General features: G+C 36.9%; 2 protein-coding genes across 5 annotated transcripts in view; one reads left to right on the top strand and one right to left on the bottom strand.

Moving 5' to 3' along the window:
- LOC121294636 (myotubularin-related protein 13-like) overlaps positions 1-13,119 on the bottom strand; it is a 123,664-nt gene extending 110,545 nt beyond the window's left edge. For all 4 annotated transcript variants that reach the window (XM_041218550.1, XM_041218551.1, XM_041218552.1 and 1 more), the window contains exon 1: positions 12,974-13,119. In XM_041218550.1, coding sequence (XP_041074484.1) covers positions 12,974-13,028 — 55 coding nt within the window. In that variant the 5' untranslated portion in view covers positions 13,029-13,119. The remainder of the gene's footprint in view (positions 1-12,973) is intronic.
- A 5,646-nt stretch (positions 13,120-18,765) lies between these two features.
- admb (adrenomedullin b) lies at positions 18,766-21,359 on the top strand. The gene is made up of 4 exons (XM_041217829.1): positions 18,766-18,876; positions 19,374-19,493; positions 19,720-19,857; positions 19,994-21,359. Exons 2-4 carry the CDS (start codon positions 19,387-19,389, stop codon positions 20,301-20,303), a joined length of 555 nt encoding a protein of 184 aa, XP_041073763.1. The 5' UTR covers positions 18,766-18,876; positions 19,374-19,386; the 3' UTR covers positions 20,304-21,359.
- The last annotated feature ends 2,224 nt before the right edge of the window (positions 21,360-23,583 follow it).

Here is a 23,583-nt window from a genome sequence, read left to right as displayed (position 1 = left end):
CGCACCTGCCAGTGTTTATATATTCGCTTGTGTGTCACTTTTATACCCTACTAATCAACAGAACCAATCGTTTAGCAAACTGTACAATTGTGTTTTTAAATTAAATCCCTGTATGCAATTAAGGAAAACTGAAAGCCAACACAGCTACTCTGAAATATTAAAGTTCATTATCACAAGTGACTTGAAACAAGTGCATCTGATTATAACTGGTTAGTTGAGCCAGCAATCACAATGGAAATATGTAGTTTCATCTCACCTGGCAGAGAGATTTGAACAACACTACAAACCACAGATCATGTAGCGTAGGAGGAAAGAGTGCTAAGAGTAACTTCAGTAAAGTCAATGAGCCAGAAAGCAACACGCCACAGATTGTGAGCATTCCAGGGCAAGGGTATGCTGAAATGTATGCAAAGCGCCAGTCTATCATGAGGCTCATTAAAATAAAGGTGCTGTTGATTCTACTCGTAAATCTAAAAGCCTACAGCAGCTCATCAGTAAAGTGTCTGGCCAGGAAGTCTTTACTTTCAACTTGTACCTACCAAATAAAACTCTTATCACCATATATACATGAGTTAAAAGGTGTCAGTAATTACAAAGGGGGGTAACTAAATCTTGAGAATATTTTAAAAGGATTTTGCTCATTGTTTCTTAAGGCTGGTGTCAGCCCTACCCAAGAAGCCTCAAATACACATGCAGGCTTCATTTGAAGTGCTTGGAACGGAGACAAAAAAAACATGGACAACTCAAAACACTAAAGGTCCCATTCAAAAGACAATGTACTGTAATCTATACTTTTTGGGGGTTGAGGAGACTGCTACAGTAAGTAGTGCTTTAAAAAAGAGGTACAGAAAATATTCAATGTGCAGTATATAATAGGTGTTTCTTATAAACAATGTTTCACTTTGCTTCCTAAACAATGCTTGAACGTGTCACCTTCTGTATACCCTCTACCTGCTGCAAGTACTGGCTCACAGGGGGACCCTGTGGCAAGCAGGTGTCAGGAGGGGAGGCCACCAAGCACAGAAGGCTTAACAGTACAGTGCAGTAAACAGACTCCAATTACACACTGTTTGTGTAAAAGTTTCAGTGTCAACGTTACAGCACAAGCTGGAAAAACAAAACTGTGAATAAACAGAGAGTTCAGCCGGATTAAGAAAACATTCTCATATACTAACTGTGTTAGTGGTAAAAACAATGTATTGGCTATGAGTCATTTAATCTCTAGAACAGGTTAAATGGCCAAAGTACACTTATGCAGATCATGCCAAGCTACAGTACACTGAAACTAAGATGTAACTTACAGTACAGTAGTTCACATAACTGATCAGTTACTCATTTGACACTTTTTTTTTGTTGGGGTTTCCTGAGTCACACACTCACTTTATGATTTACACTTTATTTTATAATGAACCCCCACAACCCTGTAAAACACACACTCCACAGTGCTGTACTCTTATTCTGCAGGATTCAAATGTATGTATTTTGCAAAAATCTACAGAATGTTCCTTTTAGAAAAGTAACTTTTAAACTGTTCCATTATACTAAACTTCCAGATGTGAGATGTCAGCATGTCTGGGAGCTTGCCTCTAAACTGCCCAGAGCTGCGTTGTCCTCCGACGCTGTAGCTCTGAGGTGGCTGCATGGTGAGCCTGCAGTGTGAAAAGAAGCGGGTAGCTGACGGCACACACTTCGGAGGACAGCGTGTGTTCATCTTCGCCCCTTCCGAGTCAGGGCGGGGGTGGCTGCGGCGAGCCGAGCCTAAAAATAATTGGACATTCTAAAATTGGGAGAGAATAATAAAATAAATGCCCACTACTAAATTTAAAAAATGAACAAAATAAAAAAAAATAACCTGTGCCATGGCATTCTACCGTTAAGTTATTCAAGTCTGTTTTTCATTACAGCTTTTTTTTCCATGAATTTCCCATTTGGAATTTAGAAACAATGCGCTGGTATGTTAGGTTAAAGTGCAACTCTTTTCAATCAGTTCTTTTAAGACACATTTTTAAATACACTTGTCAGCATATACAAGTGAAGACACGCTGCGGTTCTGTGTGCTAGCAGGACTGTTTTAAACAAAATTAGAAAGCATTGCAAGGGAAATGACTCAAGACAGGCGATTTGCTGATAAAGAAGAACAGATTTTAAATATTGAACAAAACTCCACATTGTTGTTTTCCCCAAAGGTGCCTGTTAATAAAAAACACAATTTTTTTTAAAAGTCAAAATTTCTACAGACAAGATCTAATGTCTGCCACCATTATGGAAACAATACAAGCATGTGGTAGTGTTTTCCCCACAGCAAGGGGTGTGTTCCTTAATACTATGTTTCCCAGCCAGCCCCCCCCCCCCCCCCCCCCCCGGTTTTTAAGTATGTGTTTCATATATATATATATATATATATATATATATATATATATATATATATATATATATATATATATATATATATATATATATATATATATATATATATATATATATATATATATATATATATATATATATATATATATATATATATATATATATATATATATATATATAAATATACTAGGCTACAAGCTGTCTGATTTTAAATGGCAAATTTCAATTTATTGCTAAGTATAACAGCCAAACTCTACTTGGAGAGTCAATTAACTGAATTTCCCAGTCACCAATACAGCTGCCAGGGAGCTAAAGATGAACAGCTGTCCCCGGGCAGCTAAATATTGAGTTCTACTGTGTTTAAAGAACTTGCTTCTTAAACCCTTTTAAAAGAACACCTTAAGAAAAACAAATGTTTTTGTAATAATACAGCAACCCCATCATATTTGCGATCTTAAAATACTGCTGCATCTTTTTCTAACTGGTATCTGAAACTAACATTCAGAACTACAGTGGTACTTTCTAATGCTCATAAAGCTGCAAAGAGCTGCATGTCGACATTGTTGCTATTGTGAGAAAAACAGTGCAGTTTGTATTGGTCTTTTACAGAAACCTCACACTAAAATCCTTCTTCCAATTTGACCTGCAGTGTTAACTCCTAGATATCCCCAATCTGCTGAAATGTTCCAGCTATGTCGAGTTTACTTCCGAGCATGCAATAAATAAACATGTGTGAAGAAGCCATTCCTTTAAATCTGTTAATCTTAGCAGTTGGCAGCCCATTGCTACATATTTTATCAATTAACACGGCTTCTGGAAAACTTTTTGATGGATAAATAAAAAATCGACCTATTTATATATATATATATATATATATATATATATATATATATATATATATATATATATATATATATATATATATATATTGCCCAAGTTAATCTAGGATGACCTAGATCGTTCAAGTGACGAACGAACCCCCCCCCCCCATTAGCCTGATCAAAAGGAGTAAGGAGTGGAAAAATCACCTCCAAAACGTTAAGTTTTGTAAAAAACCTTTTCCCCATACTCCAAACAACTGTGTTTGAGAACCTCTGCAATACAGTATAAAAGGGATAAATAGACAGTGCAGAAGCTCTCGACATTAATCAGCATTTCCCAGAGAGAACAGGTGCCGTAGCTACTGTATTCATGGTGTCTGGAAGTTCTCAGTGAGCTGTTTATCAACACTTCAAATGCTAAAACAAAACCGGAAATGGTTTTCAACAGAGAATCTGCCATGAAGTGCAAAGCTCTATTTACGCCTATTATTGTGAAGGTTTCCCTTTAATACCTCTGCTTCTTTAAAACCAATGGAAAGAACAAACACAGCCAGATACATATTTCTCAGTCTAGATACACTACTTGTTCTCTTACACACAGGAGGAAACCAGCTCTTAAAAGCTCTACACTTCTGGAAAGTTGCTTTTGAAAGAATTCCAAGGATAAAAAAAAATGCAGAGAACCGACTGATATAGAAGGAAATTGCATGTACATTATAAACTGCACCATCAAAATGAGATTCTTAATATTTCATGTTACTGCTGTATTTAGAAGTGTTACAGTACTGCTTTTCAGTTAACCTACTAAATTGCAGTCTACAGCTTAAACAGGAACCAAGACTTGTTATTTGTGGATGATTTTGGTTCGGTACAAATCACAAGGTGGCAAATCCAGCCCATCCACCTGCTACACCACTCACCGTCTTACTTGTTAGCCCTTAGTACAGTATATAAAGTATTTTGCTTCATGCAAGCCTGCGCAATTACAAAAGGAAAATAAACAAGCCATGGTCACACTAACATTCAGGAGCTCAAGTACATTTTTCTCCCATCTGTAACTATAACTTAAACAGAGTTTAATGATCAGGAATCTGTTGTAGCTCTAGACTAAGTTTACTCTCATCAAATATCAAACACTGTGCAATTCTTGAAGGAAAAAAAAAACCTTTCTTCAAAGAATAGCAAGTGTTAAAGCTCAAGGCCGACATTGTTTACATATTCTGCAATGAAATAACTTTTTGCAAAGTGTTGATTTTTCTTTTTTTTCTGAAAATAAAGGAACTGTAGGGGGGGATCCCCGGGCTTGCTGATCCTGTCACGTCCACCACTATCACAAACAGCTTTTCTAACCCCTGGAGACCCCTAACCCCTCCCCAGCAATCTGATCTAATCCCAGATTCCCATAACCTCCATATCCCCCAAACTTAACACAGGGTCACTGGCGCTTCTGTAGACGTGACATTCCTTGTTGGGTAACACCACATTGTGTTTTTTACATTTAAACCCTTTTCTTTTACTGGTTACTCTGTAGTTTAGGAACCTGACATGAGTGGTTATATGAATTATGTGTTGTACGAACATATATTAGCACATGGTAAAGCATTTGTCTAATCAGGAACGTGCTCCATTGAGGTGTATTATTCTTATTGATATTTAAGTTTCAGATAAGATCTTAATGCATTCCACAGAAGGCCTACAGTATTCCACTGTAAGTTGTGACTCCTGTCCAAGACATTTTTAAACCACGAATGCTACTGTTGGAGGTCAGCACATCTGTCTTCCATGCTTTGTCTATTTGCTGCTGGACCATTTTACTCTCCCATATACACACACCATTACCAATGTACAGTACACTGTACATCCTCGGCCCACATTTTATCTACAGTTTTTTTTATCTAAATCACACACACATATGTGTGTGTGTGTATATATAATATATATATATATATATATATATATATATATATATATATATATATATATATGGTTTGTTGGCTTCTTTTCTTAGTTGACCTTTGCAAAACTACTTATGGAATTACCTCAAGGTCTTCAACATTTCTATTTTCATTGATTAATATGTATTGCAATTTTCCATATAAACCGTTTTTTGTCCCCCCCTCCCCCCTCCAGTTTACTGGCTGGCACTTTCCTGAACAATGTTTTCTACTGGAAGTTCTTAAGACTCCCTGTTCTGCCTCATACAATGCCAAAAACATTTAGTCATTCTTCTCTAAACAATCACTTATCAAAACTGCAAATGGACAAGCAGGGTAACTGTTTACATATACTGCTAATTATTGCAAAGCAACTTGTTTTCTGCTATTTGGGCACACTGATAGAGGAACACAGCCTGCCAGAAACCAGTCAAACCAGTCTCATTTAGTCTAGTCTAATCTAATCTACTGACCTTCACTTGTGCGTAACATGCAGGATTGTATGGAGCATATTCTTACACTGGAATCGAAGGGCTACCACTTGAAAAATACTAAATGAAAGACTTTTCAAAAGGACCAGGATTATTGTAAACCCAACAGGATGTTTTTTTTGGCTTTTGGAAATACCCTTCCCTGCCCCTCAATCCAAGCGTACAGTACCTTTGTTCCTCAATGAGAGGAAAGGATGTACTTTTTAACCTTCCATTGAGGTACAATGCACAGTTTAGGAAATGCAAAGCTGTAAAACATAAGTAACATTCAGGTTAAGCCTTGATTTTGTTCCTGGCTCAGCGGACACCTACTGTACCTATTAATCTGGGCTCACCTCAAGGACAATCATTTCCTCCAAATATTTTAATAAGAATTAAAGGAATTACTGTAGAAGAAAGAGCATGGTCATTATTGCATTAATTTGACCTGATTTGATTAAGACCCAAGTCACAGTTACTAGATTTTACCACCAGAACCATTGTTGGCTCATATCCCCCCCCCCCCCCCCACCACCACCACACACACACACAGTAACTACCTTTAAGAAATCTGAAGTAGTTAGGTATTAATTAAATGGAATAAAACGTGATAATTACTCAATGGAAAACAACACGGTCCCTTGGTCTCCCCTGTTTGCAAAATTATTGCGTTTCAACCGATAACAATCTGTCAGTGTTAATTAATATAGAAGCTGGAAGATGGAATCTCTGATTCAACACGACAATGAGATGCATGTCCCAGTTTCCACGGCAACAGCTCTCGAGTTAGGTGACACTTCACTGACAAATCAGTTGCATTTGTTACTTTTGCAAAAATTTTCATTGACATTTTTTTGCCCAGGTACGGCAGCAAAAATATCAGCACCCAGGATGAAAGGAAGATTTGCTTCCAATCTGCTTTTAAAACACTAAATGCTGCAATTGGTGATGGAAGATCAGCCTTTCTGGTTTTGAAATCAACACATTAATTAAAAATAATAAATATCTGACAACAAATACACCTTAACACCTTAAGGTTTCTTCTTGAAAAAAATAACCCTATTTATTGCACCTCATCACAAAAATAAGAAAGTTAGTATCAAGGGACACATATGTTCCTTGTACTTTAACAGGTTAAAGGTAATTATTGAGATAATATGACTATTGGCACACCCCAGGTATACAAAAGGTATACAAAGTGAACAATAACAGTTAAACTATAGCTAGCAAAATAATACTCTCACCCATCATGCACTTCCATTGCATACAGTAGGAGCTGTTATAGATGCTCATGTTATGTGCGACATGCATTATCTTTCTTCTAGGTCATTTCACCTCAGTAAAGTCTTTGGGGCCAGTCATTATGGTAGACAGCTGGTTAACGACAGGAAATAAGGCACAGAGTGGTTACACGCATCAGGAGAAAGAACCAAGGAAGTGCAAGAATACCTGAAAGTAAGGCTTGCAAACTTTTTTTTTTTTTTTTTTTTTTTTTTACCTAGAGTAGTACCATATAAATAATTTAATTAATATACATGCTTGTTTCATCCAAAACTTAGTATTTCAGACCTGCAGTGCACAGCAGTTGGAATTAACATGTTTATTGAATTAGCTGGTTGCTATGCAACTACTTCAATTTATTAAACAAAAGTATCTGTAAAAAGTGGTGCTTAGGTCTACGTTGAATCAATATCGGGCAGCGACTTATTTTAACCAAAAGGTTTCACACAAGACAGCAACATCAAGAAAATGATTTACACAACTCATACTTCTTTCATTAGCAACGTTACATTTTTCCCAATAGAGCCTTCTGAGAGTATTAGAAAAGTGTGCTGGCTTTCCTGTTTTGTCATTCAAAATGTTTATCATGGGATTCTGTCAACAAGATGCGTGCACACAAGAAAAACACAATGGATCAATTGCCTGCGCATAGTTCTTAAAACCAGTGCAGCATGGTGCTTGGAATGACCTACAGTGGTGCTCTCCAGTATCAGCAATATTTCTATTCTAAGCATTTGGTTGCTGGTAGTGCTTACTGTACAATGCAGGAACTGGATAACTGACGTAGCGTGGATGGATTCTATCGAGGACTGGCTTCTAATCAAGCACTTTATGTGTTAGCTTTGTTGTGGCTCGTTCCTCTATCTGCAACTCATTTATGTAACAAATTAATGCACTTACCCGTCACACGCGATTTCCGACTTCTGATACAAAGTCTATCTCTTGCAGCCAAAACAAAGTGATGAGACAAGCTACGGTAATGTAGCAGTTAATCATTAAATAGTTTTAGATACTGTGATGTATTTATTTAATTTTTTTTAAATCTGTGCTCTTCAGTTGCTTTTGTGCATTTTCATTTGCAAGTGAACTGTGACATCAGGGCCTTATCGAGCACTATATTCTGCAATTTTGAATATTGACTTGGGATACTGTTTTAATTCTTGAAACTTTTTTTGATTGTTTTAATCTTTTGCTAAACTCCATTGCCTTTTACACTGTATACAGTTCTGTGCATGGGTAACATTTTGATTTCAATTTGCTGTTGGGTCGTTAATGAGGAATTTTACATACAGCTACAATACGTACCAGATTTTAAAAGTATGTACTGTATTACAATCCAGGTGTCATCTCTTTTGGCAAGTGATATCTTCTGAATATGATATGATTTCAGAATCATATATTCAGAAGATATAGATATAGACACGTGTTGAACAATTGCTGTGGATCAGTGTCTTTCTGCCATCCCTCCGATTGTTTCGAGGAAACTGTATCCTTCAAATTTTTTGTTTTTGGCATAATCTGAATTTCCCTCTTTCAAGTCAGACCAAATATTCAACATACTTCCACATTTTGAAGGGCTCGTGGGGGGGTAGACGACAGCAGCAAAGCAAAAAACAACTCAGCTCTGGGCAGCTTACAGGCAAGCCCGCAGGTGCCCGGCCAGACTACAGGGGTCAGTAGTGCTCAGTGAGCTGAGGACACCCTGGCCGACCCAAGCCCCCCCCCCCCCGGCCAGTGCTCGGCCAATTGTGCACCACCCCCTGTCACCTCAGTACATAGCTTTTACAGTGACCAGTGACAGAGCACTTTCGAGTCCTAAGGTGACCAGACTAAGAGACTGGCAACCTCCCTTATAATGCATAAAGGTGGCCAGGTGAAACTGGCAATCAATTATCATTTTAACCTGGCCACACCTTTTAAGTTCTAATGTCCCTGAAAAAGGTTGTCATTTATTCAACCAAAAAAGTCTTCTCAGGTTTAAGAAAAATGTCCAAAACTCACAACTCATTGTTTCTTTTATGAAGAAATGTCATCCTTCTAAATTCAGGACATTCTTAGAGATTAGAGAGTATAAAGTATTGGTTTTCCACTGGACTCTACAAAGAAGGCAAACAGTTAGTCTAGTAAAAAACAATTAAAAACAGCCCAAGAAAAAATGCTTTAGATAATATCATTGATTATACTGACCCCTAATCCATTTGACCCATTTAAATTAAATAACCCTTATCATTTAATTAAGCATTAAACAATGACTATGTTTCCAATTGTACAAGGTCATTTCAGCAAAAATCATTTAGATTTTGCTAAAAATAATAGCAGATTAGTATTTGTTTTTCTTGATTTTTTTTGTACCAGTACCATTTAAAAAAAAATAATAATTAGAACCTATTTTACCTAAAGCTCTGGCCAAAAGTTTCAGCTGGAATGTTAGGATTGAGACAAAATAAAAATAAAAAATGAAACTATAATTTAGACCATATTTAACATCACGTAATCAAATAAACTACAAGAGTCTACCAGAAGCCATAATAGTAGCACAGTATTTCATGTTAGATTTTGAAATGTCACATTTTTCAATTTGTCAGTTTTTCATTAAGTACATGTAATCCAATATGTTAAAGGAACATTATTCAGTGGGTTTCAATCGACTTTATGAAGCAAAATTAGTTAATTCTATAGGCTGATGCAAAACTGTGGGCCGTAGCTCTACAGGAAAACACACGCAGATAAACTACAATCTTTTTTTTTGTTATGCAGTTTTTGTATTGTTTGGTTTCTAGTACGATTTTAGCAGACAGGATGCCCAAGCCAAGTGTTTATACAATAGCCTAACTGAGGTAGATTTCCATGACAACCTAACTGCAGACTTTAGCTTGAAATTACAAAACCACCGAGATGAAAATCTGTGTCCACAAATGCCACATTTTCACACGGAAACCTCATGGTCTCGCCACTTCCTACTGCATTCGTATCGGAAACCAAATCCACGCTGTTTCTTTTTTGGGTCCTACTGTAAACCCAACACATCCGCAATGAGACTGATTCACAAACCACCTTACATTTCAACAGACACTTTTTCAAAATCAAATCCTTGGCACCTGAGGAGAATAAAAAAAAAAAACTTCCATTTGCAAAGAGTTTCCTTCTGCCTGAAGCATGACATCAAAAGTGTTCAAGAGGCAGTGCATGACAAAGCAAGAACCAGAGACTGCAGTAAGAAAGTTATAGCTTACTTACAGCAACAGCAGGTGCATTTTTTTTCCAATTTCCTTTAATGGCAAAGACAATTTAATCAGAACGACCCCTTTAAAACTCAGTTCTAACCAGGGCCTGGATTCATTCAAGATTCATGGCGGTGCCATTGCGATACTTTATATTAGCTATGGCATCACAATAAATTTGATTTAATCTGGGCCCAGATCCCAGAGAAGGCGGCCAGCACAATCTTACTGTACCATGATTATAGAGGAAAATCAGTGCAAATGTGTGGAATAAATAAAAGACCACAGGCTAACAATGCTGACAAAAAAAGTAGTTAAAATATTTAACCCTTAACATATAAGCCTAACTAACTGGTAACCTTGTCCACGAGTCCACTGTGAACTGTTATCAATAACATAATTGCAAGTCTACTGCTTCTCAATATTCAAATCACATGCATTCTACGTTTCCGCTGTGGTTGGTCAGGGAGACATTAATATTAACATATACTAATAACACTGTCTACTTGCACAATTTTGCTTTAGCGTTCTGTAGTGAAAAGAAAACCCCATCACAGCCAAAACAAAATACAGTATTATGCAGTACATGGATATCTCTGCAAACCTATTCAGAATTTAGGAAATCTGCAATGTTTTTCTTCCCACATGGGACGAAGTTTGGCATTTATTAAATGAGAATCAGAGTTATAGTGCAATTTACATATAATATTTACAGTATTTATGTGCATTGTAAATGGTAAGGGGCGGGGGGGGGGGGGGGGGGGGGGAATATATATGCGTTTTCAAATAAAACACACGTCTTTTTGCCTTGCTGAAACAGCATGTTTTGACTTGTCTATAGTATTGTTAAGTGGCTTAACATTTTTTTAGCCACGCTGGAAAAACTTAAGTTACTTTAGCCACAGTGGCTAACTAAATGAAAGAGGGAACGTAGGCATTAGTATGCAGCTCGCTGACAACGCACTAGAATGTATTCAATATTTGTAAGCGCCACAGGCAGCGATTGATTATTTCAACCAACATTCACCCGTTAATTAAATGCGGCAATAGACATTTAAAGTACTAATTGTGTGAAAGTAATGTCATTGCAGCTGGGGTGTTTTAGGACAGGGATGAAAATAAAAAATAAATAAATAAAACTTGAGGTTGTCTGTTTTACTGTGACTATACCCACCAAAGCTAAACTCCCGTCTGTGGTTTATCAAATTCAGATCACTGCAAAACCTCGAACGGCTCAAACTCACATGAATAACAAAATTTGGAGGTTAATAGAATAAGTTAATTTACAAACAAACATAAACTATCAGAACATGGGTGTCCGCGATTACAAATACATGTAAACGTGTACACAAACGACCATCAAATAGACTAAAGGGGTTACACTAAACATAAGTGACTGTGTCAAACTAACAAAAGAAACACAATTCATCTGGAAACGTATCATTAAACTCCATAGAACTAAAACAGAGTTCCCACTTTAGTAAGTATAGAGCATACTAAAATGAACCGACACATTAACACAAGGCAAACGATTCACATAATTAATGAATTGAGATAAATACCTCCGATTTTGGTTTAAAAGTTCAGTGAATGGCTAAAACGTTTAGTGGTACAAAACGAAACTGAAGTGTGTGCAACTTGACACACCTTACAAGAAAACTACCCACACCGAGTACAATTCTGACATCAATACCATATCTGTCTGTACCCTTACACTGCAGCTGTGTAACCTAAACACACGATATTCATTAGCCCTGACCCACATTTCTAATTGGAAATCACCATGCTAATGCACATGCTTCACTTGTTTCCAAAACTGTTCGGCTGTGGCGCCAGGCGGCTCATGCAGAAGCCATCAGCACCCATCAGAAGACAAATGAACACAAGGTCATACACTGTCAAGCACATATCCTGGAGGTGTAACTTATTGGATTTTAATTTTCATCAAGCACTTTTGCTTTCCAGTTCAGTTACATGATACATCTTTGCAGTACGCTGCATTCAAGGTGTATTGTAGTACAAATTAAATTTTAGTAAAATTGTTTAATGGTTAAAATGTATCTGGACTGCATCAGTATAACTGGCAGGTTCACTACATAGATGCACCTGAAGGTATTAACTTTTTCATTAGACGTTATAAGCACTTTGACATACAAGTGACAGATCACAGGACAAGAGCTACTTACTACATAAACGCAATACAAAATACTACATTAACATTGTCCATTACAGAAACAGCATCATTCAGACATCTAAAAAAAAAAATTGTCTACATTTTAAAGAACCTGCGCTGCCATGATTTTGACTTTGACTGCAAAGTAGTGCCTAAGCAAAGCATGCAAATATAATGAATACGGAACCAGAGAAAAAGGGATCATTAGTTCCCATGTTAATTGGGGCTGCTGCTTGTGTATGGTGGACAGAAAAATACACCGCGAGTATGTAAATGTACAGAGAATGTTGACAAGACAAAAGTGCGTTTACAAGTTCTAACATTCTATTCGCTGCAGCAAACCATTTTTAATAGCAAGACGGAGCGCTTTGTGGAAAGAAAACCCCGCGTTTGCTGTTTTCATTCTTTTCAATTGAACTCGAGGCGGTAGACAATCCCTGCACGTCATTCATTACTCATTCAGGATGTGACATAGTAGTTTGTTCCAGTAAAAAAACTTTCACATTATCAATCAGAAGCAACAGATATTTGCAATTATTTTATTTACCAACGCTTCCAAATAACTTTTTATTGCATGCCACCTTTGTATTTAAAACAATTCCACGGTACCCTATCCCACTGACAACGGCCCTGAGGAAACCCCAGGCTGCTTGCATATACAGCGCTGCCCACCCAATTGTTTCATCGGGCGCCTTCGCAAACTCACCAGTCTTTTCATGATCATATCCCACAACAATCAAATAATCAACCAGCCTCGCCATGTTTGTTTGAATGTGTTAGCTCCGGCAAGACAATTCAGCATTTTTCTTTATCCAAAAGCACAGCCATGTTTGACACCAAAGAAAGCTTTGCGCATGCGTGCTGGTGTGAGTGACCCTCTCCCTGGGCGTGGGCCGCTTGAGTTTACAAACAAGAACCGTGTTTTAATCACAGAAAACAACAGCGGCGGGCGTCTTCACAGGAAAGGAACTAACCCATGCACAAATTAAACTGATCCGTGCAATTATTTTTTTTCTCCCTAAAAACACAGCACAGAAAACTTTATTTTAAAAAATGCAGAGGTTTTATAGCCTGTACAAAGGCTTCCTGTTGGAGCCATATGGTGTGTAATTACAGTAATTGCTTTCTTTTTTAAGGATGTATCTGCATGTTCTAACTATAAAAATGATATTCAGCATTTTGGTTCAAATTGTGGGCTTTTAAATACCGGCCTCGTCGTGCGCTGCAAAACATATAAAATGGATACAATCCTACATGTTATGAAGTTTAAGTTCACCATTGCCATATGTGTGGCGCAAAACAAATTGATTGATTGTCAGGTGCCCTTCAACTTTTGCTTTTTACAGCTATTGACTCATACCTACCTATTTGACCCCCGGGCAATGGATAAACGCAGTACACAGTGCTATTTGCAGTATGATGAAGTCATGTCAGGAGCCTAAGAAAGTACCCATAGGGTCAGATTTGGTAGCAATCTACTGTTAGGCAGCATGATGTATTGTTGAGCTATGGTGGACCAGGGCACCACCAAGCTTCATTCCTTTAACTATTTACCAGGCTTAACCCATTAGGTGCCATTGTCCTCATTTGAGGACAGGCTACTTTGTAATTTTAACTGGCATCGACCTGTTATTTAAACTTTCTCTTTAACTACATTGTTATAATAATTTACTTAAATGTTGCAAACGTTAAGTATATATGGAATGATGAGTACAATTACATAAATACTGCTTACATGTGTGTTAAGAGTTTTTCAAAGAAAAATTAATTTGCACTTATTAACCACATACATGAAAAAGCAGATCACTTTGTCCTTCATTCAAATCTTCAGAGAGACCAGAACTCAAATATTGGTCATTATTACCTGTATTCTGAAACCTTAACAACTTAATCTAGTTCATGCTTGTGTCATGTTTCATCACAATTGGATAAACGGTTATCAAGATATAGCTAAAATGAGTGAAAAACAACTGTCCGATACATGTGTTAATCCACTATATTAATGCCATTATATCTCCTGTGATTGTACAAAGGGTGGTACAAAAACTCAAAATATTATACTACAAATATATCCATGAAATGTATAGCTGTGTTAGCTAATAGCTTTCAGACCCTGTTGAATGGGAATGTGCCAGACTGTAGAGCTATTACAGTCTAAGTGCATGTATTACTATTTTACAAAAGGTCTGTTCTTCAGTCCTTCAAATCCTCTTGCAATCTTTTTTTCTAAACACTCAAAAGAACTTTGTCTTTTTACACTAATGGCATTATCAGATAACACCCAGTCAATGGCTTCTTCACAGTCCTGCGGTTACAAAATAAATCTGATATTTTGAATTGGCAGCACCACAACCCATTGCGGAAGTAATGAAGGTTTAGAGATTATTGATTCACTATGACAGCGCCGTATTGATAAGAAGGCACTCTGCAAGTGAAGTTTAAGGAGTATGACAAAAAGGGGATGACACTGTAAAGAAAACATGCATTTTCATGCTACTGTTTCTCTCAAAGTGCTTGTTTATAGAGGGGTTATTTAAAGATGAAACTTTTTTTTTTTTAAATGACTGTATATTACTCCAGTTCTAATATACAGTATTACAAATATTCAGTATAAACAGACTACCCTTTTTAAAAAAAGGGGAACTGTATGCGCTAAGCATGTCTGTCCATCACTGTTTATAGACGTTTCGGTTTGCATTTGTCTGTAATCCACTTAACTTTGCTAACAGCCAAAAGAGGCCTACTGAGGCTTGCTTCTTATTGTGTACCATTTACCCCAGGGCAGTATCTGATGCTTTATCAAAGAAGTGCTTTAGCTGCAGAAACATCATTCAGTGATCAATTTCTCACACTTAACAAAATAAATTCCAATACCGTTTCTACACAAGAAAGTTGTCTACTGCAGAATAAATGAATTAATTAAATTATCCCAAAAATAGCTTGCAAAATATATTCTTTGCCAATAATATATTTGTTACATTACCACATATATTTTAATAATTTATTATTTCAAGTATGTATTGCATTGTACACTATGAGCTTTGGGGGGCCATGCTGGTTGTAAACTCTTGTCTATTTATTTTTTTTTATTCCACCATTGAACCCTACAATGTGACACAACTGATACCTGCTATGCACAGAGGTATGAAGTGTACTTCCCTAGGCTTACACTAGATGCCAGCACTATCAAGTATTACTGCTCCCTCTAGTGGATTCAGAACAAGGTACATTTGTTATTTTTACAATTCCTGCCTCTGAAGAATGTATGTATGTATGTATGTATATATGTATGTATATATACTTTCAGAGACAAATACATTTATTATTATTATCATCATTATTATAAACATGTAACTAGCTTGTTGCAACTCATTGTGGAAATAACATTTTTAAAAAAACTCTTAAAGGAGTTATAGCAGTGCTTAACATTTCAACACTGCCTTACGCCATCTGAATATTTATTCCATGACAATGCTTGATAACCTATAAAGCTTTCAAGTACAGTGGTGCCTACAGGATGCATTTTATGTCATTAAAACAGTTCTTCCAGGCTGATTTAGGACCCTATGATGTCACATCGATTAGTATATCTGTTACAACCTGTGCGTCAATGCGTGTCTGTGGCTGCTTTGAATTTTGTTTTAGATCTTTGATGCAATCGTATAATAGCTTTTTTCTTGTAAAAGCTCATTTACAAGTTCAATTTGTTATGAATTTCTTTCATTTTCAAAACAAGTTTTAAACTCTTTAATGGATAGATCACACACATAATTATTATTTTTTTTAAATATAAAAGCCTCTGAAACAGTGTGGTTTCAGACATTTTAGTTACACCATATTCAGAAAGCCGTACATGTTGTCTCTGATAAGATAAAATACATCTGAGGGCACTTTATGGAACATTGAATAACGGTGTCAGTTTAATTTATGTACTGACATGCAGAGCGCTGGCACTTCATACAACCCATAAGATTCAAAAGATAAGCAAACAGCAGTTGTGCAATAAAAGAACCAACAAATAACCATACAAGGAAAAGACAGAGTACACTACATATCAGATTCTTCCTTCCTATGTCATAGACTACTAGTCACTAGTTAATAGTAATTCATTAATTGGATTGGCAGTTGCTTGCAGTAAATCAATGCATTTGAACCTGTCAACATCTAAAAGCGTGTAGAATGTTATTTCTTATACCATGGGTTGCTGAAATGATGTTGCATTTCTCTGAACATTTTAGCACATTCATTTTTTTACAATCAAATTCTCTTTGAAAACAAAAAAGTGAAAATAAGTAAAGAAATGGAAATTTCTTACAACAGTTATTATAATTTACAGTGGGGTAAACGTAAACATGCGCTCAGTTTCTATTACAGGAGATGAGTCTCCATGGCCTCAATCAGGTGCTGGTATGATGGAATGTGTTTATGTATAGCACTGTGTGGTTTTTTCATTTTAAATAAATGTCTAAAATATTTACAAAGCTCTATCAGCAAGCATTTTTGTATTTTAACAATTTATCTCTTTCCACCACGAACTCTTAATAGGGTTTAGTTTAAAACAGCTTATTCCTTTTTCATAGTATTTAATCTCAGTAAATTCTTTACAAAAGATCAGATTTAAAGCCCCATATTGGACAATGCTTCTATAAGTTTACATTACTTTATCAGATGTTTTCAGTATTCTAAATACTGCTATGCTTTTATCATGGAAAACCACAGTAAATTTGAGTAAGGCTATCTGATCATAAAATTAATTATCAAAATGTCTGCATGTTAGTTTTTTTTTTTCAATAGATTGCAAATAGCACAATGAAATGACTCCAACCAGATCCAGTTATCCGTTAGTTTGATGTTATGAAAACAGTGCAACAACATAAGCGTAGATAACATCTTCTGGTAAAATTGATCTCTGGGGACATATAATAAACATCTGGTTGATGACCTTTCATGGCATATATATATTGTTATGCTTAGATTGTTTTGGTTGTAATGAAGCAAAATAAGAGTTTTTTTTCTTTTTATCTTGGCCAACTCACCTGCGGATTGCTGTATTCATAAGAACCCATCGGTGTATATGAAAGGAAAATGCATTATTAATTCCACATTAATGTTATGCTGTTGGTGTTTTGAAGTCCTTTCAAGGAGTTGATGCACTGATGTTTGTTTAGGTATTCCTATAAGTAATTATCTCCTTTCTCATTGACAGCTCCTGGCCAAACTGTAGAGCAAGAGTTGAAGTCTGATTCATTTGAAAAGCCTTTATCATAATCATCTGAGTAGCTGGTACTGTGTTCTGCACATCAGCAAAGAACACTGAGTAACAACTCAGTGCACCAGCTGTGGTTTCAATTCTTCAGTCAGTGATAATGTATTATAGAAACAAAAAAGCAATCTGGACTTTGTCAGCGTAGGTGCTAAAACTGAAATCTGTTTGAAAATTATTAGTGTAAAGGGGGAAAATAAATACTAAAAATAATAATTGACAGATGATCGTTTGACAAGGAATTTTCCGGAGGTCCGTGGGGTAAAATCAAACTTAGAGGGGGACCTTTTCAACATTTTATTTGTTTTTAGAAGTGTGCACACACACACGCGCACGCACACACACACACACACACACACACACAATGATTTTTCTAAGAAATGTTTGAGAAAACTGAATGGATATGCGATGGGAAACATTAAACGCCAACAAATGCTTTATCTCAGTTTATCCAGTCTCCAGTACAAAAGTGCTATAGCAGAGCTCTTTCAGTGGTAATCACTAGTTTCAAACACAAATAAAAAATTCCTGGTGGGATGCCTTGTCCTGATATTGTCCCTGTATGTTTTGGAAAATAGTATATAAGGATAACAGTAATATGCAAGTAAAGACACCACTTAATAATGCCCTTGAAATTGAAATGCTTTAGTCACTCATTTTGAACAATAAAGGTATTTAAGAGAATGAATAAACAGTTAAGCACTCCCACGTGACATTACATTCTGAGGTCATATTGTACACATATTTATTCAGTACTGGATTAGAAACAATGATGTCATATAAATGTGGATTTTATTTCATTTATTATAATTAGCATTCAAACTCTTTCCAATACGAAGCAGCATTAAATACCGATCCTTTATGAGAGAGTCTGGTGATTTGTGCAGTTATATGTTGAGCAAGGGCTGGGATAAGGCTCTTCACATGAATACATGTGGAATTTAGAACTGATTAATGCATACATCATGGGAAGTGGACTGGAAGTAATACAGGGCTTTAGTCAAGTTCAATTCTTCTCACTGTTTGTAAAGAGTTATTAAGAAATATCTTTTATAAAAGATGTATTTATGATTAGGGTCACATTAAGTGAAACGTGTGACATTGTGTGGAGGGGGGGTGTTGATAAAAGGATGTACATTTGGAAGTGTCACTCATGGACTAGGAGCCCCGCCCACTTTACCAGTGTATAAAAGCACACTTCAGCCTTGGATAGTCAGTTCATTTCCAGTGTAGTGTGAGCAGCTTTTGCAAAACTATTTGTAACCTTGGAGTTTTTTTGGATGCTCTCTCTGTTCAAAGATTTTTTTTACAGAACATTTATTTAAGTGGATTATTAGGCTTTTCAGGTACGTCATTTAAATTATAAAACTTTTTTTTCTCTGTGACTTTCAGGTCATCAAGTGCTGCCTGTGTTTTTGTTTATTGTACAGTAGTTGGGGAGATGTCTCCTCTCCCGATCCTTTAATAGGGTAGTAATGCTAAACACTGCTTTAATTTTCTCAGCACTAATATGTAAAACCAAGCCTGCAAGTGCAGTGGGGGGAACTCAGACTCACAAATCCAGCCTTTCTTCACTCTATGTACTCTGTCCAGGGAGACTGGCACAAGTTATTTCAGCTGAACAAAATGTAACCTCAGAATGACATTTGGAATAAATAAATGAAAACTGCAAATATTTGGCTTTTGGACTTTGTTTAACTCTTGTGTAAGCTGATTCAACAAAGTTAGGAAGCCTGGAATACACAGGACATTTGGAGTGCTCTAAGTAAACACATTTCATGGTTGCACATTAAAAATGACTGATCCCAATCTTTTTTTTTTTTTTTTTTTTTTTCCTTAACAGGTTTTCAGTCAAAATGAAACTGGTTCTTCAAATTGTCCCTCTCTACTGGAGTTTATTAATTGTATTTGTCCTTAATGTGGAGACGACAAAACTGGACTTAACTTCAGAACTGAAAAAAAGGTAAATGGCTTTTTTAGTTTTAACAAGTGCATTAATGTATCACTATATATATACACACACATATGTTGGAAATTTGTCTCTCTCAATATATAAATATATTATTAATTTATTAGGATATATTTTTGTTTAGCTTATTTTGTATAAATAGCAAGGTTTTGGACTTGCTTTATCACAGTATCCAACCAATACTGATTAGTTTCTCATGGTATCTTTACTTGATTTGCAGGCTAAACACATGGACCTTGAACAGGGTGAAAAGGGATTTGAACAGCTTGCCCAGCTCTGAGCTGAAAGGACTGGACACCAACAAACAGCTGTATGTCCAGCCTGAAGATATGAAAGATTCTTTGACTCCCCATTCCAGGTAAGAATAAGAAATTAAATTATTAAAAGCCGTGACTAGTTTGGATTAAACAATTTAATAAGAAATACAAAAAGTAACAGAAAAAGTATTAAGAAGCCTGACAGGTGTAGGTTAACTTCTTGTTTTTCTCTTTTAGTACTGGTATCAATATCCGTGTGAAGAGGTACAGGAATTCTGTGAACCACTTCCAGTCCCTGAGATCAGGATGCCACCTGGGGACCTGTACAGTGCATGAGCTGGCCCACCGTCTCTACCAGCTCACAGACAGGGACAAGGACAACACTGCCCCGCTGAGCAAAATGAGCCCCACAGGTTACGGGAGGAGAAGGAGATCAGTGCCGGAACAGAAAGTCATCTTTCAGCTTTTGGGGAGGAAGCTGCAGCCAGTTTGGTCCGGGACCAGCAACCGAGTAGGGAAACTGCAAGAAATCCTCAAACGGACTTGAGGGGAGCGCAGCGCTTATCAAAACTGAAACTCCAACAAATTCCAAAATTCTACAGATGCCTGAGACTCCCGCCAAGTCCATTCAGTCACGTTTTTCTTTTTTGTTTTGTTTCCAAGGCGGTGGAAATGTCTTGAGGACTGACTTGTAATGTCAGAAGTGTTTAGCAGACTAGAACCAGGCGGATGAAACTAACTAGGGTGAAGTTGGGACTTGGCTATACGGCACTGCAGTGCAAGCACTGATTAACTGTCAGTGACACAGGACAGAGTCATAATCTATGCCAGTGCTCAGGCTGAGGGCAGCCGCTGCAGAAGTAATTTCACTGGAGTAGATTTATCTACTTTGCATGGATTCTGAAAGTATTGCTGCGTTCTATTACTCATTTGAAAAAGGAGAAATGTGCATCCAAATTTAGAAATTACCAGCAGATAGTTGTTGTTGTGATTAACACTCCAACTCATTCATCCATTTAAGCTAAAAACTGGTTCTGGTCTCAAACACCAGCAACCAGATGACCCCCCCCCCCCCCCTGCCCGCCCGATAAAATATAGGCAGAGAGTTGTTGTTTTGTGTTAAAACATCTTGGGTTTGGACACTGTATGGTGAAAAAGATTGTTCTTTAGATTCCCTCAATGGGGAATCTTTACATTAAAAAATAAATAAATAAATAAATAAATAAATAAAATAAGCCAGTCCATAACGGATTGCATCATACTTGAACTTAATCTTTATAGAGAAAAGTGCAATCTATATATTTTATTGCCTGTTGTGTATATAACGTATTAAAATGTCGATATTTAAGTGTTATATTTCTGTTTCTCGTAACTGTACTTCTGGAGATAGAGTTATTTTTATACGTGAATATATTATGTATAAGGGCATTGTAGCATTTTCTTTTTATCATTTGTTTGTATCATGGATGTCAAGTGTTAAAAACTGGTAGTAAACTTCTCTTTTTTTGAACATGCTAGACTTGTTATTATAAATTTGTATATGTGTTGTTTAATCTATTTTGTCACGTGTAATATGGTAAAACAATAAACATATTTGCATATACTGCAGTGGTCCCATGCTTTTCCTTTATCAGTTCCGGATGACGGAGATTTTCAAATACTTGTCTATCTTCCTCCCCCCGCAGTTGTAAATGCATCCAAGGTTGTTTAAGATATCAGCTTATTTTAAAATTCATGGACCCAGTCCAGGATTCTTTGCCCAATACCACAATAACCCAAACCATTTCTGAGTAATAGAACTGGCTACTGACAAGACTGTGGCTCATTTTATTGAATACTCACTGACTGTACTATACAGACCACACCTATGGAACAGTACACTACCCTGAAAGACACAAATGAAGGGACGAAAAGAAAGTTACCAGGTACATCTTAAACTCCCTGGTTCTGCTTCCAGTAGGAACGTCAATGATGCACCGATTGCTTAAGCCAATCGTACTCAACTCTGAGATCAATTCCAGTCCTGGTCTTTATTCCAACCGGGTCCTAAATTAGCTAATTGCCTCTTAGCAGCTTCAATTAACTACATTAGAACCTGCTTAGGCAAAAACCAGGCATGGATTAGATCTCGAGGGCCAGAGTTGAGTACCACTGGCCTAAGCACCGGGGGGCCCCTCTGGTATGTGCTTCCCTACTCCCTGCCAGCTTAGTAGTAACCAAACAATCCCAACCTTTTTGTTATTAATGACACTAGAGAGGCCAGCATTCAAACCTGTGACCTTGTGGCTGCATGGAATCATCCTTACCTGCTGTGTAACTGCACTATAAATATTTCACATACTTGACCAGGGAAACCCGATCCCAGCAGAACCCATGCATAAGTAGGGTCTCTCGAAACTGATATAGTTGGAATGGGATTTCTTTACATTTCTAAGTTAGTTACAATAGCAGTTAGGGATCCTATAAGTAGCTTTTTAGTGCTGTAGCAAACCAATTAGAATGGTACTGAATCACTTACTGTACATATTTTATTTGTCAGAATGGTACATTAAGGAACCATTGCTGTTCCTTCCTAAATTTTCCAACTATGGTCATAAAGAATGCTGGATTTTTGAGAAGGATAGAGGATTTTTTAGGGTCACCGTATGGGTTATGGTTTGGCGCCAACAGTATTGTAGTGCAACGTAATAATATTTGATTATCTGAAGAGAAAACGCAGAAGAGGAGAACGTGCCGGTATCCTGCGATAGGAGCCTTCCTGAATGGCAACAGCGCCATCTAGCGTGTAAATATTCAAAATGCTTTTCTTTGCAAAAAAAAAAAAAAAAAAAAAAAAACGTCGTCTATTTGACTAGCCACAGCCATTAAAGATTATATTGCAAGAGGCAAGGGAAGTAATAATATTCATTGTGGAAAAGCAGAAAGACTTATTGTGGAAGGTGATGGTTGCAGAGTGTCGCAAATAACGCCGAATCAGCTAGGCTGATCAGTAAAACATTGAATCCTTTTGTATGGAGAATCTCAGTAGCTAAGGCTCATGGTTCATCAACTGATTCAGATTCAGTTGTATTGAGTTTGCCCACTAATGATGATAAACAAACTACAAGTTAGGTGCCTGCTGATATGAAAAACAGTAAGTTTTGGCCCCCTACTGTATTCTGGATGAATGACATCCCTTCTAAAGTGTCTCCATGTGAGCAGAAAGAAGTGTATAGTAACAATGTGTACAGATCCAGAACTATTGTACATGGTGCAGAAGTAACCCTGACACAAATTAAAACATAATCCTCTTGTTAATTGTGCATGTAATATGTGCCAAAGCAAGTCATCAGTGACTGGGCTCAGACTTTGTCCGGCATGCAGTCATTTGGCTTTCTCTCATTTAAATGTAAACCCAAAAAGATATTAAGAGGATTGAATGCATGAGTTGCGAAAGGGTCACTTAGTAAAATGGGCGCAACTGGGAAAATTAGAATGTGAGGAAGGTGTCCCTACTAAGCGTGTACAAGTGTCTTGTAGGTAGGAAGTCAAGGCCATGGCGACTCACACCTGTGATGCGGGACGATGGATTCGAGAGCATATTGTCGTGTTCACTGAGCCTACCGGAGTGGAACCTGAGACCGAAGTGGAGTCTTGCTGGGAGTGAGCTGAAACCCCGGACATGGATTGGAGAATTTAAAATGAAATGTATTAATGCAATAATATGTGTTATAATCCTTTGTATTGTTTGTATAATCTTTAGTTTGGAAAATTGTGTAAGTGTGTAATCAAAAGTAACGCGTAATGCTATTTTAATTCTTAATTGTGAAACTTATGTATTTTCTTTA

Source organism: Polyodon spathula, chromosome 19 (assembly GCF_017654505.1).
Source record: "Polyodon spathula isolate WHYD16114869_AA chromosome 19, ASM1765450v1, whole genome shotgun sequence".
NCBI lineage: Eukaryota > Metazoa > Chordata > Actinopteri > Acipenseriformes > Polyodontidae > Polyodon > Polyodon spathula.
Note: the sequence above shows the minus strand (reverse complement) of the source record. Positions and strands in the feature narration are given on the sequence as shown.

What these genes read in the sequence shown, in the direction of transcription:
- admb (XM_041217829.1), top strand. Translation starts at nt 19,387, where the DNA reads ATGAAACTGGTTCTTCAAATTGTCCCTCTCTACTGGAGTTTATTAATT. An exon ending in ACTTCAGAACTGAAAAAAAG is followed by an intron (nt 19,494 to 19,719) that starts GTAAATGGCTTT and finishes CTTGATTTGCAG; the next exon opens with GCTAAACACATGGACCTTGA. An exon ending in TCTTTGACTCCCCATTCCAG is followed by an intron (nt 19,858 to 19,993) that starts GTAAGAATAAGA and finishes TTTCTCTTTTAG; the next exon opens with TACTGGTATCAATATCCGTG.